General features: G+C 37.5%; 1 protein-coding gene across 2 annotated transcripts in view; it reads right to left on the reverse strand.

The window, feature by feature from the left end:
• Window positions 1-19895, reverse strand: part of RASGRF2 (Ras protein specific guanine nucleotide releasing factor 2) — a 131532-nt gene that overhangs the window by 45709 nt on the left and 65928 nt on the right. The window contains exons 12-17 of one of the 2 annotated variants that reach the window (XM_052777980.1): window positions 19220-19356; window positions 15393-15475; window positions 13056-13304; window positions 12350-12738; window positions 8895-9020; window positions 7518-7607 (exon numbers count right to left, since the gene is read on the reverse strand). In XM_052777980.1, coding sequence (XP_052633940.1) covers window positions 7518-7607; window positions 8895-9020; window positions 12350-12738; window positions 13056-13304; window positions 15393-15475; window positions 19220-19356 — 1074 coding nt within the window. Of the gene's footprint in view, window positions 1-7517; window positions 7608-8894; window positions 9024-12349; window positions 12739-13055; window positions 13305-15392; window positions 15476-19219; window positions 19357-19895 lie in introns of both variants that reach the window. The other variant, XM_052777979.1, reaches the window with a different exon arrangement.

Consider the following 19895-nt stretch of genomic DNA (forward strand, 5'->3'; position numbering starts at 1 on the left):
ATAGCTGTAATTTACAAAAGTCCATTTATATTTGTTATTGCTGTTACAGTTGGGGTGTGTTATGGCAGACGAACTCCTACAGCTCCTCTGAGGAGATAAGGACTTTCCATATTAATTTCAGTGGCTCCTGAAGTTGACACTTTCACATCAATTACCGGCTCTTAAAGTTGACACTTTTGCATAAGTATTTCCACAGTTTATCCTCAACCACTTTCAATTGCTCTAAAACCAAAGTTTGGCAGCTTTACATGAGAAGTGGTCAAACAAGTACAGAAAGGGCCTACAATGTTGTATCCCAGGCAGTGATCAAGAATACAAAAATAGCCAAGTCAAAATAAATCAGACATTTATACTGTAAAAGGATTACACACTTCCCTCTGTACAGCTTTTCCATCACTACCGCATAACTCATGTACATAATTAATGCACTAATGCATAACTGATTATCAGCAGAAAGTAGCATATAACTAACTTTGTATAAAAAGTTTAAGATTAAGAAAGGAACTTGATCCCTCCACAGACAGTGACGTGATCACAGGACCATCGATCCAGAACTCACAGACTGTTTTAGATGCATTGTCAACAGTGGAAACTACTCAGTGGCAGTGTGTGGAAGTGGCACCAGGAGGTACTTTTGAATGCCAAGGCATAGTGAATTGCTTTGCAGGAAGATACTGCTTGTATTTAGCAGCTGCAGCTAGCAGATTAATGGAGCAGGCTTTGTGCTTGCTTTTTTGAGAATCTGCTGCAGTTGCAAAGGACTGTCTGATCACTTCTGCAAACAGATTGTAAGAACTATTGAAAAGCAGATGATACTAGAAAATGATCTGGTAAACAGGCTGATCAGTTTTGCTAGCCTAAAACCAAGGGCAATTTAGATTAAGATTGCTTCTCCAAACTACCAGAATGGATTTGTGAAAAGAGAAGGAGCTGGTTGTACTTTCTCTGCATAAGAAAGGATTTACAGGCTGATTGTTTGAGAGATTTTTAAGATGTTCTTTGATAGGGTGCAAGTTGCAAAATGCAGAAACTTCAGGAAAAATTCTCTCTCCTGAACCATACTCAGGTAAATAACTCAAGTCAAAGGTAATTTAGCACCAGAGATATGTGCAGGCAATTAATTGAAAGGGATAGTATATAATCAATTCATTTTTGTGTATATGCTTCAAAGCTTCAAGCTGTTATTTGAATTGCTCTTTTAAATCACTAAAATCAGAGAGATTAAAACCATCTTTCCTCCTTGCTAGCATGGGGCAAATTTTCCTACATGCAAATCCTATTTGTCAGAGATACTCCCCCAAAGACTTTTTTTTCCCTACTTCTTTCTCACTCTCTCCTCTCCCTTTCATATGTGTTTTAAAAAACAAATGCTTATACTAAAGAAGCCAGGCCCTCCTGCCAACCACAAGCTCCCATCCCACTCCCATAATATGTCACCTTGTTCTTGTGAAAAATGGTACATTCTCTACAGCGCCGATTGGCATGCTGTAGGAGGAGGAAGGCAGCTTTGAAGCATGCGGCACGCTGGAAATACTGACGTACCCAGCTCAAAATCAGATGACAGAGCTGTTGAAATAAAGCTGCTATGTTCATTAGGGAACAACCCAATTGTTTGGGTTCAAGTATTTGCTTCTTGTCTAACATTTATTTTCCATGTTGGGAAATTTTTGGTCTCTAGCTTCAGTTGAGGAAGAAATAAGCTTCTCAAAGTTCTTTGATTCTACCTGCTACAGGTATAAAATATATTAAAAGTATGTAAGATCAGTTTAGATCTTGAATTTAAGCTTTTGTCAAAACAATCTCCTTGAAGCCCATGTTCAGTAGAACTGTTTCAAAATAAAATGATCAATTTAACTATTTTTCTTCAAGTTGTGTTAGACATTCTTAGCAGAGAAGACATTTGTACGTTTCCTAAGCTTATATAAGTACTTTTTACTTTATTCATTATTTACAAAAACAATGTAGGATTATTTTGCTAATTTGGCTTCATCCCTGCAACTATTCAGAGATTTTAAGTAAAGCTCAAATCTCTTCTAGTCACACAGAGCACCTTCATAGTTTATGAGGATTAACAACTATGAGGACCTGCACACAGAGCAAGCAGTTTCAGTAAATGAATACCAAAAGATGTTTTTCCTTTAAAAATCAGTGCCTGGTATCTTCCTGATCCTGACATAGTGCTCCGATTCTGTGCGTGACATAAAAAGTGAAGGAGAAAAAAAACCAATAATGTGTTTGAAAGAATTGTACAAAGATAAGCCAGGGAAATTTACAAGTTCTACAAGCCACAGATGAAAGAAATACTTTTCCATATAAATTATTTTTATCTAGTGCTAGGGTTTGTGTGGGTGCTATATAGATTATACTGCTGTTACTTAATTCCTGTAACATCTGTAGGATTTTTGCAGCAAAACTACAAATGATTGGTGAGAATTTTGGCAGGAGGTTCCTCTCCCACATTACCAGTCTCACTCCTTTTTTTGACACTGGCTGTGTGACAGACTCTCAGAGAAGAGAAGCAAATCACTCTGGAAGAGATGGGGCTCACTGCAGCTCCCTGGAGTTCTGCTTAAGGACTACCTAACTCTCACTGCAAAGCTAAAAGAAGAGATTAGCAGGACATTCATTAGGATGAGAATGTTAGCATTATTGTAAGACAGACATCAGAGCAGAGATGCTAGATAACTTCTGTATCGCTTTTGGAAGCTGTCACTGATCCAAGCAGAAATCAAGAACGAATTTTCTCGAGGTATATGAACAGAGGGGAAAGAAACAGCCCAAGTAACTGATGCCTCTGAGCAGGCATATGTTTGTGATTACTCAGGGCTTATCTACCGCTCTGAGAAGCATGTAGGTGAGCAGAAGTGCTAGGAGCAATGATAGAGTCATGAGAAGGGAGATAGTAATTCAGATTAAGTAAAGAATATGTGTCCCTGTATCAACAATTTGAGTTTATATTAGTTTACATCCAGTCACGAAAACAGGGTATCTTTCACTGTTCTGGAGAATGATGCTTGCGTAACTTTGTCCTCTTCCCTTGCTGAAGAATGAGCTTTATTGCCATGAAAGAAAGCTGTAGAAGACTGGAGAATAACGATGCTTTGACCTGTCCATTTCTATTTTAGAATGTGTTAGTATTATTATCCTATTCTTACAAATTGGGAAAAGAATGAAAGTGTGCAGCAATCTGTTAATGCTGACAGAGCACTACAACTACAGCAAGCCATGAGCCATCCAGCCATCCTTCACATCCCTCAAAAGAGAAAGGACATGTAAAAGACACAACATGCTCTATTTATCCCTACTGTGCATATTATCATTCATGCAGGCACCAAGCTGTGCACCTGGGGTGTCTTATTTAACCTTCTGTGCTTTCACTTTGTATTTCTATTTATCTTTATCATTTGGTTAAAATAAACAAGTAATAGGCAAATTTTCTGGAAGAGAATAGACAAAAACATGTTTAAGATATGTAAAGATTAATATTTAACTAGACAGATGCACTAAACAATAGGACAAGTAGTACAGCTTGGCATCATAAAAGCAGCTACCTTGTAAAATAACTGAAATTAATGGCAACAAAATCATTAAGTTAAAAAAAAACCTGCTGAAGGGCATAAGAACCTGAATCACCCTGGTTCAGAGAAAGGTTCCATATATTGCAGGAAGCTCTGCATGCTGCAGAGCAATGCTGTGGTGCCCAGCACCTCCTTTTCAGCACCTCATAAGCGAATGCAGCATATGGTGTGGTGGGGCAACCCAAGCATGAGCTGTTCTTAGGGCCCTGCTAGCCCTACACGTGTACCTCCTGTGCACCCAGATAACAAATGAACCCACACTGATCCCCACAGAATGGGGATGGAGCAGACTGAGAACACTGCCAACATGCACTGCACTCAGGCTGCATCCAAAGGGGGAAGTGCACCAATACCTAAAGCAGACCAAAATACTCGAAAGTCTTTCAACTTTGGCTTCCCATCAAGCCACTTGCTGTCATGCAGCCTGCAGACAGGACCAACATAGGCAGTGTTGCCCTAGGTGCTTATCTGAAGATACACAAAGCCATCATATGCTCTGGGAGAGCTGTTCAGAGCTTTCCATACTTATCAGTATATAAACTTATCATTGCATGGTGACAGCAATTATAAAATGTTATGGCCAGCACTCTCCACAGGAGATGATTAAATACTCTTCATGTCTGGTTCTGGTAGAGTGTGTGACTACAGGACTTTCCGATGAGTCTGTTAACCTGTTTGCCTCAATGCATCCCTGAACAGTCAGAACTGGAAGATGTAAAGTTGAGAAGAGCTAAGGGATCGTACCCTGGGAAAACAAAGCAAACAAAATGGCTAGAAGCCAGATGGCTTCAGGGAACACTGAGAACTGAAGACACACAGATGACTCTTACCTCTTAATACTCTCCCACAACCTCCAACTGATTTCAGCTCCTGATCTGTTCTAGTTTCCAGTCTAGAAACTACTACTCTCGCTTGCAGGCAGCTGTCCACTTTTTGAACCCAGGTCTCTTAATTTCCAATGTCACTCAGCAGAATCTCACAGGCCTTCTATTCATTGCACAAAGAACCAGAAACTCGTGTTTGCTTTGAACCTTGGCCTCATGAAATTAATCTGTTGCCTCCTACCTCTTGCATCAGAAAAAGCAACAAATGCCTACTTACCCTCCCTGTGACACCCATGATTTTGCAGAACTTTCTCATCAACCCTCCAAGTAATCTCTTCTCTAAACTTCAAATGCACAGAAGCCATTTTATACTTCCACTCATCCTTGACTGCAAACTCTCAGCCTCCTCTAGTTCTCATCCCCTCCTCTCAAACAGGACATACCGCAACTGTACATAGTCTTCAATATGCATGCAAATTCTGGATTTATACTGGTCTTCTCTGCTTTGTCCTTTATTCCTCTGCTAATAATTCCTGATGTTTCCTTTACCTTTTTGGGTCCTGCTGAGCACTAAGATCGTTTAAGGGAACTATCTATTGTAATCCTTAGATCTTGGTCCTGAGCGATAATGTCCAGCACAGAGCCCATCCTTTCAAGTGCAAAGCTCAGACTGGTTTTCCTCATGTGCATCACTTAGTATTTATCAAACCTGAATTTCACATGCCATTCTATTTAAGTTCCATGTATGAGTATATTAAATGGCACACATCAAAATGTCTGCAGCAGTGAGGCCAAGGACCAACTGAAAAAAGAAAAAAAGCCATAAATCTCGTTCACTACCCAAACCTGATTCACTGAGGGATCATGTCCATCCTATGCAGTGAATGAGACAGGAGCCCACTGGAAAAAAAGGCATTATTTTACAAACACACATGATTATGATAACATATACATGGGGAAGAAATAGAATTATTTGAATTACCCAAATTTGAACTGCATGACTCTGCAGCTTTAATACAATCTCTACCATGATGAATTGCATCAAGTTACAAAACAGGTAATTCAGCTGTTTGAGCTGCGGTTTGTAGCCTTGAATTTTCATATTGATTACATGTGGCCAGCCTTGCTCCACCTCAGTGTCCTGAGACTCCCCACCACACACTTTTCTTGTCAGATTTGCTGCAGAACCTTCTTATTGGTTTTTTACATCACCCAGGAGAATGACCTTTTATGCAGAGCTAGCTTAAACAGCAATACAAAAAAGTACTTAAGAATATTAGGGATGTTGTTTTTTCCTTTTTCAACAGCCCCATGCTTTGATATTCCTTCAATTGATTGCATACCTGCAGATTTTATTTTCTCTTATACTTCAATAGTACAAATATTGAAAAGTTGTGCTTTTAGCAATATAAAAGCACTAATTTTTAATTGAATTGGTCCTAGCAGGAAAAAACAGTATTTTTTATTCTTACTGTGTTTTTTGAACAATTTGTAAACATACTGGAATTAATTCATAAAGCAAAATGTTGCTGATTCCTTGACAGTGTCTGATTCCAAAGGCAGAGGATACTCATCATTTCAAAAAAAATTACTAAGTACATGTTTGTGACAGGTTCATAAAGTTCCTAAAACTGAACTTTACTCTCTTGTTATCATCTAAAGATCACAGGAAATACATCAGAGTAATACAAGTGCTGATCCAGGTTTATCCAGAAATTATTTTCTCATGATGCCTACTCACTCAAGTGAATGACCACAACTTTAGACACAGTGGATACAAAATCCACTGAAATCAATGGTGATGATTTACTGACTTGCATAGAATTTCTTGAGTGATTTTGAGACTAGGGTCTTCAAAGCAGTTTCTTGACATTCCAACTGTTATGATGGAAAAGAGGCAGGTGTTAATTTACATTTGGACTATGCTTTGTCATACATAATCAAAATTAACTGTGGGGTTTGAGTGTGTCAATGCAAAGTAAAAGTAATTGTGTGGACCTTAAAAAAGTTGCTTTTTATTTGTACCATGACCTAGGACAGGACTCAGTTAGCGGAAAATACTAGTATGTCAAAGGGTACACAGCAAGACAGCAAGTGAATTCAAAACTTAAGTATTTTAAGTTGCACTAAATAGCTCCAGTCAATAGACAACATAGCTGCTTTCCAAGGAATATACAGTACACACTTGCAATAATTTAGTTAAGTACAATTGCTGTTATACATACCAACCGTGGGCATAAAAAAGCTCATTTTCAAAATAAAATTGTAAGTGAATACAAAAAAAATAAAACCAAGAAAGATATGATCTAGGTGTTTGGCAGATTACATATATGTAAAATATTAACCTTTCAGTAATAGGCTGGACTAGTATTAAGGACAGAATACAAAAATTCAACTGATAGATGAACTGGAAATGTGGAGTGCCAAATATAATTCTGATTTAAGTCAGCAAGAAAAGCTATCATTGGTTTATACCATGATAGTTCAAAATCTCACTGAATAGTATGGCAATCTCCTTAGAGTCCACAAAACAAAGGCACAAAGCTCTGAAGAGTTTCTTGAAGGTATGTGGTATAGTATGCAGTCCTTATTTGATAGGTTTCGTGTTTTGTTCTAAAAGATATTTCTGAATACATTCTCATCCTTTACTTCTTTCAAACAGATACAGTGATGGTTGCTGGCAAGTCCCCAGGACAGGGTAGTATATAAACAGGCTAAAAGATGCTTTTACTCTTTGGTAACATAAATTGCTTCATCAGCCCAAATTTCCAGACTGCCACAGCAGGAAATGCAACAGGGTGGATGTACCTGAACACCCTGCCTTAAGGTGTTTTAGTCATTCTTATGAGTCAATTCCACTTTCGGTTAAATGTGTTACATTACAAATGCTTTCATAATGGCCACATAACTGGAAGCCAAGGCTCCAATTATCTGTGAATGCTGTACTGCAATGTCCACACAAAGGGCAGGATTCCAGACTCAAAACAACAACAGATTCAAGTAACAAATCAGAGGCTATTTAGGATTCAGATAAGTATGTTCTTAAGAAATATTTACCTTTTGAGACCTAAGTATCTTATTATTATCTCTCTTTGGTACAACACATTTCTCTCACCTGGTGGACTCCCATGCCCTGCTGCAGCTGTAGCAATAGCAAAAGCAGAAGCAGGAGAAACCGAACAGTGGCTGTTGTCAGCAGTTTGTACTGTAAAGGAAATAGACAGAGAAAAGTATACATACTTTTCATATTTTTCAAGTTACGCAACAATAAACCTTAAAATCTTCACTAATGTTTATACTTTGTGAACATGTTACGTTTTCATTGCCAGAGGACTTAATATTAAGGGAAATAAAACCGTCATAATCTTATTTGCAATTTAAGTTTCATATCCAGGTCGGTATAATTAATGTTGCTATGAAAAAAGTGTCTAAGACACTGCCAAGGTGAGGAACAAGCAACCAACAGAACCAACGAGTAACCAAACAGAAAAAGGAAAAAAAAAAAAGACAAAACCAATGGTGTAGAAAATTAACTTAACTAAAGAATCATGTTAGAGAGCTAAGCATATTAACCAACTTCTGATAACTAGATTCACATATTTTCCCAGGTCACTGCCTAGGATGAGTACAGTTTTGCACAATTTATCAAACTTTATAGGGAGCGCTGTGAACCTTGCTTCTGACTAGTACTCAGATAATATGGCATTGTTCCCCGGTTTCCAACTCCCAAATCTTGCCATCTCACCATAAACACGCCCAGTAACAGAAGATTACTATTGGTTTAAAATTAAAGTGTCTCAGCAACTTATTAACAGTTGAGAAGACACTGCTCTGGTTTTGTTGTTTTAATCCCAGGCATGAAATAACTGCCTAGAAATCTGGCTTACATGAGATGGCAGCATTTTAAGCGTTCATGGACGTAGCTCACAGCTCTGCTAATGATTTCAGAGAGTCACGTGAGAGCTATTTGAGGAGCTCCAGCTCTCACTTTTCCTCTTCAATTGAGCAGTTTATTCAAATTTTGGAATGAATAATGTGACACCATCTGTAAATATTCAGTGTTATATGAAGAAACAGACACAGTCACTCGCCATTGACAATAATGGGTGTTTTGTATTTCATGATTACATTTGGTGCCCAAAGCATGTCCTCTTAGTAGCTGAAAAAAATCTGTCAAGGTCTTGAGAGTTTTGTGAGAATAGGACTAATTCAATATTAGTCTTGAACTTGGGCACATCCTGCTCAAGCTATATAGAATATTTCATCCTACCAAAGTCCCAATATGCTTCCAAGTCTCTTGTTATTACTACACAAATTAACCGGCGTAATTCACATTCTAACAGCTTTTTTTAAAATACCTGAGAAATAAGGAAAATACAAGCAAAACACATTATTCAAACATTATTCTTTCCTAATATCCTGCAAAGATTACAGCTCTAGTATGTAAACTCTTTAAAGTGACTCACAGAGGCAAGAAACATCAGGTTCTTACCTCCTGGTTGACGATAGCGGAGATGACGTGGTGTTGAAGGGGATCTACACGGTGAAAGCTCTGTGGTATCCACTGCTGAGGTGCTTTCAGGAATTGTCCGGTCCACTGACACAGATTCTAGAACTGCTGCTTTAAAAGACAGTAAATGTTAATACTGGCATTATCACTCATAACTTGCAACTCATTATTACAACTTTTTATATTATAATTATATTGTACTATATTATATTACATTATATTTTATTAGAATAAATTTATAACACGATATATTAATTAATGTATCAATTATTATATTATATTGCATTGTATTGTATTATATTATATTACATTAAATTAATGTATTTATAAAGTATAAATGTTCTCTGAAAATATCCAAGAGGTCATACAGAACTATGGTATGGGGCTTTAAGATACACTTTTTTAAAGCACAGAGTATTAGGTTAGCTTGTCTTAGATACGGAGTGCTTCTGCAGACATTACAGAGTATGTGGGTGATTCAGGACTCTCAGTTTACAAACACCAAGAGATAGAAAGTCTGCAAATGATCAACTTTGAACAATCTGAACTGTACTGCATGATAAAAAAGAGTATGTACATCAAAGGGGGCTTCACTGATGGTGATAGCCATTTGGTGATTACCAAAACTGGTAAAGTTTTAAAAAGGGCCATTAATTAATAGCATTTATTACCAGTGTTTCAATACCAACCTAATACCACTAAATACCATCTAACACAAAGTTGTTTCCATTTAATCTCTGGTTTATAGTTTTTTAAACAGTGCTGCTTCTGGAAGTTTCCATGAAACTTGCATTAAGAAGACTCAGCAATAATTATCCTCTGGATGTAGTTAAAGGACTGGGAAAGTTTTGTACCAATGACATAGCCACACAAAAACTCATAAATAAGGAACTTGGTGAAAACCAGCAAGTTGTCAGTTTTAAAAATAGCTTGGATAAGACTGCTCTTTAAGTCAGCAGAATATGCAGTGCAATACACATGTATTAAGGATACTTGAACTCACAGGTTTTGTATGAGCTAGGGAAAATAATCCTTGGTGGATAACTACGTGTAATCAAAAACTGCCCAATAAAATGGCCAAACAGTACCGGAGAGCAGATTGCTCCATGGAGGAGTTCTTCTATAAAAGAACAAAAAAGGAATGGCAGAAATACTACTTCCAAAATGAGGGAAAAGAAGCTGATAAAATATATCCTACATTTGATATGAATGACAACTGTGCCGGCAGCATAAGCATTGTATATAGAAAAATATACATAAACAAAAACTTTGGAAAACAAAAACTTTGAAAGCAAACAACAACTTTGAAAGTGGGTGAAGAAGGTGGAAATTCCAGGATGTAAATGGACAACATTCAAGGAGAACAACAACCACTATAATATGTCCTGCTGAACAGAATTTGTACGGTTATATTGGATTTAGAGTAAGCCACAGCTGTTTTCTTGGAAATCTAGCACTACCAGAGCAACAGTATTAACCGTAATAGGGTGGTGCCTCCTGATTAAGTAGAACTGGCATCCTTACCCAGAAAACTTCAAAACCAAAAAAACGCATTAAGTATGACAGGAAACGTGCAGATTAGCATTTTGTAGTTCTCCTACTACCCATTTCCATTCTCCTTGTGAGATTTTTTTTTTTTTTAAACTTACTCCTCTTCCTCAACATGCTATACACAGCTGTGTGACAAAAGGACTTTACCCCACAGAACAGAGCTATATAGCTGCAAATTCCTCCAAACTGAGTGCAAACTGTTCAGCAGGAGATCCCCAAAGGGACTGGAGACACTGCACAGACAGCAATTTAGCATTTATATGAGGTTCTTGGCATTTCCAAATGTTCCTCATGCTGCCCAGACAACACTTCCAGCTTTGACAGACTGGAATGCAAAATCTTAATACCTCTGCAACAATGCCTAGTGCTAACACTAGGTCAGAATAACCTATTCTTTACTAGTTTACTTTACAGTATATAGCAAAAAACATTACACATAAGACTGCAGTTACCTGTGTACAATTACTTCTAATGCATGGCCTCTATTTTGGGACATGCTGTGCTATCACGTGGATTTGAATGTGGTTACACTAGTGCACAAGAAGAATTTGCCCAACTCTACATAGTAAAATACTATATTTTATATATATAAATGGTCTGTAATGCTATTCATTTAAAAACATCCAGCATACAGAAATATAATTATTAAGTATAACAGCCAACCAGCATTTTATGAAAGCATAAAGCATGGGCAAGCATAGACTCCTATAATGCTAAGGTGGGTAATTTTTTTTTAAACAAGAGACTACATTCTGTAAAAACAATCTCTCTGTATAATACAACATCAAATTTCTTATTTCAATTCATCAGTAAGGAGTAGAGATAATGCTGCAATCGTATTTTTCTTAGTTTATGTTTGATAATCTTTTTCTTCTTTCCTCTTGGGTTGTATCAATTTTCATTGTTACAGTACTTGCAAGTAAAATTGAGCTACATTTTGCTCAGATTAACAGTTCAAATTCCTGAGACTGTAAGTCAGGCCATGCAAGACCTTTTCTAAACATGAATTTTAGGGAAAAAATAGCATTTTTTTATTTCCTTGTCTTCTGTTTAATGTAACAACAATACAAAAAATTACTGTATACTTCTATTCTAGTTCAGAAGACCACCTCTCCATCCCCAAAGAGCAATGAGAAATAGGTGCACACTTATGTATCCTATGAGATTAGAGATACATTCTTGCTTTGCCATCTATAAATACAATGATCCCATTCTAGATGCCCACATTGAGGTTTATATCAACTACCTTTAGGCCTCTGGAAGCAGTACCTATTCCAAGGTGCTTTACCCAACCCGTAGAGGAAAGCAGGCATTTGCCCAGGAGCAATTAATCTATATTAGACATCTACCTTCTGGATGGATAACAACCAGGTGGTATGAATCTCACCAATGTACCAAGTGTATCACATAAATTACCTGTTTGGATCAGTGATGAAATCCTCCTGGAAAACCAGGCCTGTTATGTACATGTTAAAGCTGTTAGGTGTTTACATCCCTATTTCTTTTTAACTTAATATTTTACTTCCTGTAGTAATGGTACAACTCCAAAATCTTTCACCTCAGGAAACACAACTGGCATCAAGTATTTCCTTCGGCCTTTCTCCTTCACACTCTGCTGAAGGGAAAACGCACAAGGCCATTCTGCCATACTACTATTCCTACAAGAAGCAACAAAGCGGTGGAAACAGACAACGCATCACAGCCTCTACTAGAGATGAAAGAGAGAGCAGAGTATTTGGTTTCACAACAGAACTGATGGTGATCAGGAGGAAAAAAAAAGACATGGGAAACAACTTCTCAGCAGTAATCTGATAAAAGTCAAGCCTACCTTAGAGACTACCCTATTCATCAAAAGTAACATTCAGTATTTTGTGGGTATGTAATACCTCTTCGAATGCTTCTCCTCAGCTTGTTACAGAGGTCAACACGAGGGTTCTCCAAGCTGTCCTCAATGGAGCCAGGGCTTTGCTCAGGAGAGGAGGGCCCTTTGCTGAGGTCCAGGGGTACTTTACTACCCGTTGGCGGCGGGGAGGTGGCTGGGCTGTAGGTCGAGGTAGGACTGCCCGCCACAGATGAAGTAGAGAGGTCAAGGGCACCAATCCTTGAATTCAGTGGTGAGGTCAACGACAGTTTTCGGGTTCTGACAGGTGACGAAGTTCTGGAGAGTGACAATGGAGGAGGAGAAGAAAACTTGCGACAGAGATGTGGCGACTTCCCATCAGCCAGGTACTCTCCTCTGTTGTTTTGACTGGTAGCAAAGAATAACTCCAAAGACCTGAGAGTAGGAAACAAAAAAAAGCAACAGATCATAACAAACGCCTAGCAGATTTAAGTGAAAACACTTACGAACAAATTTTGTGCAAATATATATATATGTCATACTGTCATCTGTATGACACTTAGTCCTCAAAGCCTGGGCAGAAAGTTAAGACAGACTTACCTAAGAAGTTATGTCCTATTTACAAAGGAAGAACTTTCTTCTTAGATTATTTATATAACAGAAAATCATGGTTTCAACAATGCCAACAACAAATGCCACCATGGTAATTCTGTAAGAAACCTATGACAGATGGGAAAAAGCCCAGAGCTCACCTGACGGGAATGGAAGTGAAGGGCCGCCTGTATATGTCTGAAAGTTTTTCCAGTACAACAGCTGCAGTAGTAAATATGCGGTAAGTATGTAGGAAAGTATTCAGGAAATCAATACTTAGAAATCGCAAGTCTGTTAGCCGCTCCAAAAGGCGCTCGACGCTTGCATAACGGATTTGGGGTACTTTGCAGGAATTCAGTGTTTTGCTGAAGCAGATATCAATGTCATCTCTATGAAGACGAGCATCAGATCTACACAAAAGTTAAATTTAGAATATTTTACCAAAGAGGAAGAGTGATTATGGTACAGTAGTGATATCACTTTAGCTGCTCCTGTCAACATACAATCACCAAATATATATGCATTCTTGTACTTCATCAACACAAGAAAACTCTTAATCTGTGGCAATACCTGCTTCCATTCAGTTATATTTTATGCCATAACTAAGGGAATTTAAATTTTATTTTTGGCAAATAATTAATTTACATTTCAAAGTCTAAGAAACCATTAATGATGCTTAAATTTCTGAAATGGAACAGGAGGCAGAATTGTCCCTTCTTGTCTCTTTCAGACTGTTGTGACATGTAGTCCAATCTTAGTAGAAGCTAACAATAGAATAATAGACTGATTGCAATTTTTTCTGCTGGGATCTAGCTCTATCTAAAATAAACTAATGGACCCTAGCAAAAGACAGGAAAATTAACTCCTTACTAAGCTTAAGGCTCACCTGCAAGGCAACACCTGCCCTCAGGCTGCAAGAATTTTTTTTTTTTTTTTTTTTTTTTTAAAAAAGGGAACAGCATGAAACATCTCAAATTTCAAAGTGGAAACCATGGAGAGGCTTTGTTTCAGTAAAAAAAAAAAAAAAAAAAAAGGACTAGTTTTTGTTTGGACATCAAACCAAAAATGAACCATTTACTTAACCCTACTCACAATGGTTTTTTTCCAAATTCAGTTCTGCTTAGTTTTATCTAGTTGAAGGCTTAGTTTCTAAAAAAAGGGGATAGATACTACGTAAAGCATCTTTCAATACTGCCTGTTCTTTTCATGATTGGATTTTCTTAGAATACACCATCAAGATATTCCACACACTTTTACACTGCATTACATAAAAGAAACAACAAAAAAATTATTCTTTCTTAAGTTGGGTCCTCAGAAAAGTGACAATTTTTTTTTATTTCATCCAAAGACATCTGACTCTAAAAGTCAATGTGTGCTAAAAATCAGATGAGTAAAATCTCAGAAAGAGAACAGCAAATTTGTGTCTGTTGTCCTGTATGCTTTTTTAGAATTAAGATTTCTTTCTCTTGACATTAGGATTAAGACCTTGCTGTACTCTACAATTTGAACACAGATGAACATATTTTTAACATTCAGCAGGTAACAGAAGTGTTTACACACTGGAGAGTTCCTGGAATAAAAGTGAAGATAATAAAATGCCTTCTTTCCTGGGATCAAAGTTATATGTCCTAACAGTGTATTCACAGATTTTATCTCTTTTTCATCTCTAAACATATACAAAGAGAGGAGAGGCAACAACTACAAAACAGGCATTTGAGAAAGCTTCATGTATGGAGTACATCCAAGAGAGAGAAATGGTCTAGTGACAGATAACAGTGAGAAAGCAAATACTTCTGTTTCTATCCCTATGTTCTATTCCTTAATATTTATATTGGATAATAGTAGGTAAAACTCATGTAAATACAGATCTGTAGAGGATCCAAGAGGTAAAATTGTGTTAGAAATTTGGAATCATGTATTGAAAATTGCTGTCTACAATTAAAAATTACTTATCACAATAAATGACTGAAAGAATCCAAGGGTGAAGGAAGCAGGTTTATGAATAATGATGTCACCTTGATGTGATCAGTTAAAATTATGAGAGAAAATAATTTTTTCTCAGAAATAAGAGCAATGAAGAGAAGAAAGATTTTGGCCAATACAATAAAATACCCTGGAAAATGATACTTGTCTGCAGTCACCTAAATTGTGAACACATTTAAAAACACATTCAATAAAATTATGAGTGGTATGACAGAGAAGAGCCAGCAGAGAATAAAATTATCCATCTGAACCATAACTGAAGGCAACTTCACAAATAATAGATAAATCTGAGCTGTGATCCCATACAGTCCAATACTGTGAATGGAGAGTTTACCATTTTGAGTCATCCCTACCATATCCAGAAAGAGATTTGAAAAAATACATTTTGGGATGTAGAATTAATTCCATTGAACAAAAACAGGGGAAAAAATTAATTTATTTTCTTTTGTTAAAACTTTTATTACAAAAAACCAACAAGCTATTTTGTTCACTAGGGAAAAAAATGATGCACTTACTTGATCATATGTGGCACTGTGACTTTAGAGTTTTCTTCAAACACTATGGTCATTAAACCATTGCACCTTATATTATCAATGCACTGTGAAAACAAATATTGAGAACCGTTGAAATCAAAACACAGGGTAAGGGGACTTACTTTCACACTTTTCATATCTTTGTAGGCTTAAAGCATAGATTTTACAGGGTACGGACTGATTGGTACAAGATATTTTCATAAATGAAAAGCAGTGATGCAAGAACTATAGTGGACATGCTTCTTCAGTCTTCTGCCTTTGATTTGCACATCTGCAAGTCCACGCATCTTTACCAGCACACTCAGGGTATTCAGCTCAGCATCCTTCTTCCCACATGATTAAGTATTTTGAGTTGGAAGTGAAATTTCCTTTTAAGTTCCTTTAAAACTGAATGAAATTAAATATCTCTAGCATTTCCTGAATGAGAGTTAAGCTTGAAAAATCAACACTGCAAGAAAGTTAGAATACTTTATACACAAACGGATACACTAATACCTTAACCTTTACACTGTGCAAAAAGACCAAAGAGAAATATAACCAGTTGCTAGGAACACACTTGTAAAAACAAATTCAAGTGGTGCTCTTATTGTAAAATATAGCTATGAAGATGCTGTCCAAGGAGCTCCTTGCAAACTCTTATATAAATGTTTTGAGCTGGGTATTAGAAGCTGGAAAGACACTTCTGGGCATGGTCACAGCACATACTGCTTTAGAAATTACAGGCTGTCCTGTGGCCAGTAGAAGTCTACAGACTAGGGGTGCATAAGCTGTTCTTCAAGCCTCAAAGCAGCTCAGTGCTGGCAGTGCATAGGGGTAGCTCGAAGCCCTTTGTACACCATTATCTTTTGGTTTGTACTTTTATGTAGTTAAGGTAACAGAGCACCACAAGCCTTGCTCTTGGAAGTCAGCAGAGAATCTGCCCAGTGGATCGGGATTATATGGTCTGCAACAAGTACCTGCCACTTAACACTACAGGACTCGTCTTTATAATGCTGTCTAGTTTTATTCGTCAAGTACCATACATACATATATATAAAAACATTATTTCTTTACATCAGTAAAAAGGAGTTTACAAAATTATCATATACATTTACCTTGACTTAAAGAATAAAAATCGTCTGCTGGCTTTGGAAGGTCTCGTAGCAAAATAATGACTGATGTCAGATTGGTCAGACAAGATAATCAGAAGCCTCTTCAGGTTTAAAATATATCTACATAGCTATACATTTAAAATATGATCTATGTAGCTATATGTGTTTTTAAATTCAGGTTATTAAGATTGTTTGAAAAGTGCAGTTATAACAATTCACATTATGATTTTATCAAATTGTTACCTAAAAGCACTGAGAAAAAAAATCTAATAAAAATACATCATTTCCCCTGTATTAATTCTAAATGTTGCAAAGAAGCTCTTAGCACCAATTATAAAACCGCCTGAGGTAATTCAGCACTGTTATCCTCAGTCTGCATAGGCCTAGCATTTACTACCCCCCCTGACAGATACTAGCATTCTAGCTAAGGAATGAGTATAATTGGGATCTAGAGCTGAAGGACAATAAGCTCAAACTAGAAGAGGAGAGGCTTCTTCAGCATCAACAAAACCCATGCATTTTCCATAAGAAGTGTATGGTTTGCATGAAAGGAATATAAATTCAAGAAGTCTCACTAGGAACATATAGACAAATATGACTTATATGTCTTATGCATATATAATTTAATAAGATGCAGAATTCTGGGCACTAAGACTAACGCTGTGAGTGGACAGCAACCACATGTATACTTTTTTATTTGCAAACATAGGAGAACACATATTTACTAAAAAAATAGGTTTTATAGGCCCTTTTTGTTAGCATACTTTGTATGTTCTCCTTGAGGGTTGTGGCCAGGGTTAAAAAGAAAAAAATGCTTCTGGGCAGGCGATTCAGTAATTTCTTATGGCAACGTTTCTGCTGGCAATGGGCTCATTCAGAAACACAAACTGGTTTTCAAGAAACCAGTGATCTCAATTGTTTAGAAGTTTTCATGTGTTATCTAAATTTTCACCCCAAATTTTCTTTCTCCAGTTATTTTCTTCTTTATTGCTCTCCAGATAGAGTATAAGTATGTCCTGGTTTCAGCTGGGATAGAGTTAACTGTCTTCCTAGTAGCTGGTACGGTGCTATGTTTTAAGTTCAGTATGCGAAGAATGTTGATAACACTGATGTTTTCAGTTGTTGCTGGGTAGTGTTTAGACTAAAGTCAAGGACTTTTCAGCTTCTCATGCCCAGCCAGCGAGAAAGCTGGAGGGGCACAAGAAGTTGGCACAGGATACAGCCAGGGCACCTGACCCAAACTGGCCAACGGTGTATTCCATACCATGTGATGTCCTATCTAGTATAGGAACTGGGAAGTGGGGGCGGGGAATCGCTGCTGGGGGACTGGCTGGGTGTCGGTCGGTGGGTGGTGAGCAATTGCACTGCGCATCATTTGTACATTCCAATCCTTTCATTATTACTGTTGTCATTTTATTAGTGTTATCATTATCATTATTAGTTTCTTCTTTTCTGTTCTATTAAACCGTTCTTATCTCAAGCCACGGGTTTTGCTTCTTTTCCTGATTTTCTCCCCCATCCCACTGGGTGGGGGGGGGAGCGAGTGAGCAGCTGCGTGGTGTTTAGTTGCTGGCTGGGGTTAAACCATGACAAGTCAACTGACTTGACTGCCATTTGTAAACAACGGTACCAATTCATGCCCCAAATGTCTGCAGTCTGCACAGCATCTTGTGCCCCTTCTTACTCCTCTTTTAAGCTGCTACTTATCCCCTCAGAATCTCTTGCTTCCCTTCCTATGTAAGGATGGAGAAGCTTTTTCAGCCTCACAATGCTAATAGGTCTCAGTTTTCTCAGGCTTTCACTTACAAGCTTCTGTTAATTGTTGGCCTCGTCTCTCTTCAGAATACCCCTGTCTTCAAAAGCTGGGAGATCTCCCCTTCCTCAAAGAGGGATCAAGGGAGAAACCCTTCTAACTGTTTCCCTGGCAGTCTGGCCAACCCTTTGCTCTCTCAGCCGTACGCAGCTAGTCGTGTTTAATTCTGCCTTCCTAAGACACTTCCAAGCTTTGCAGGCATGCAGCTCAATTCAGCTGTGGAGCTTTCCAGCTCTTCCCCTAAAACCACAGTAGCATTGTTTGAGTGGTTTGGAGGAGACGACGCGACCTTTGGAGGCAGACCCAAACTCTGATCTCTAGTCTACATGGACTGCAGATGACTTTCTCATTTAAATTCATTATTATTTAGGCTAAGAATGGACTTATTCCTGGGTGTCCCATGTTCCAGGCCAGTTCTTAAATGGCCTGGAAATTTCCTCTCCAGCAAATAATTGCAATACTTGTCAGTGGAACAACAGTGGAACAATTCACTGAAAATCCATTTTGTAAAAAATTCTCCAATCAGGTCTGTCTGTAAGATGTTTATGCACCGAGTTGCAGCTCATACCATATTTTGAGATTTTTATCTTTGTATTTTTGTTCCTTTAAAAAAGTTGGTCCACAAGAAAGTAACTCAGAATACTTATTTTTAAGCAATTTCTACTCATGATGACAATTAATCTGGAGATGTTGCCAGCAACAGTAGCATCTTTAGAAATCTATCACTGATGACTCAAATGCAAAGACAGAATTTTGAGGAAAACACGTAACACTACGGGTTTTTTCACATGTATCACAGCAAATCAGCCCTCAAGAAATCAATATCCCTCTCCTGGATTAGTTTTCAGAAATACAGAATAAACTAAGATCTCAATACAAACACAATAAAGAATGCATTAAGCTACCTGACTTATATCACTTGTCCATGCAGCTTTCTCCTGTCGTGATGGGGCTAAAAGGACAACAGTAAAAGGAGGAGCATCCGGAGGTTCAACCACAAGCTTGAAATCAAGGTGTCCGAACACTTGTCCAGTACCTTTTGCTTTACAGCCAGAGAGGGGAAAAAAAGTCAAAATGTGAGACTTCAGACTATAAGACAAAGAAAATAATGGTTTCATTTAAAATAGAAGTTACTTTAAAACATCTGTCTGACAAAGAGCAAATCCAACTCAGGATCCAAAACTCATTTTGTTTTTCACATACACCAAATACAAAAAAAAGTTGCAAATATGCAGTAGTGGGAGTTGCTATACATTACTTTTAAAGATACCAAATAAGGCTAAAATCCTTTTAATACATCTATGCTGATACACTCTCAGCATACTAGAAGTATCACTGAAATTAATGAAAGTACTTTCACAATTCAAGTGCAAAACTTGCCAAAAACTGCAGGATGGAAGCCAAAATGAGTAACAATAAAATCAGCTTGGGAATGTATTTTGTTATTTCATTTGAACAAGCCTGCAGTCAAGATCTGTAGGGAGTCCAAGACAAAAACTTTCCACTAATTCTGACAACTCACTCAATCCCCATGTATTTAAGAAACCCAATTATCTGCTTCTTCTTTTAAGGCATATTTTC

Source organism: Harpia harpyja, chromosome Z (assembly GCF_026419915.1).
Source record: "Harpia harpyja isolate bHarHar1 chromosome Z, bHarHar1 primary haplotype, whole genome shotgun sequence".
NCBI classification, from domain to species: Eukaryota; Metazoa; Chordata; class Aves; order Accipitriformes; family Accipitridae; genus Harpia; species Harpia harpyja.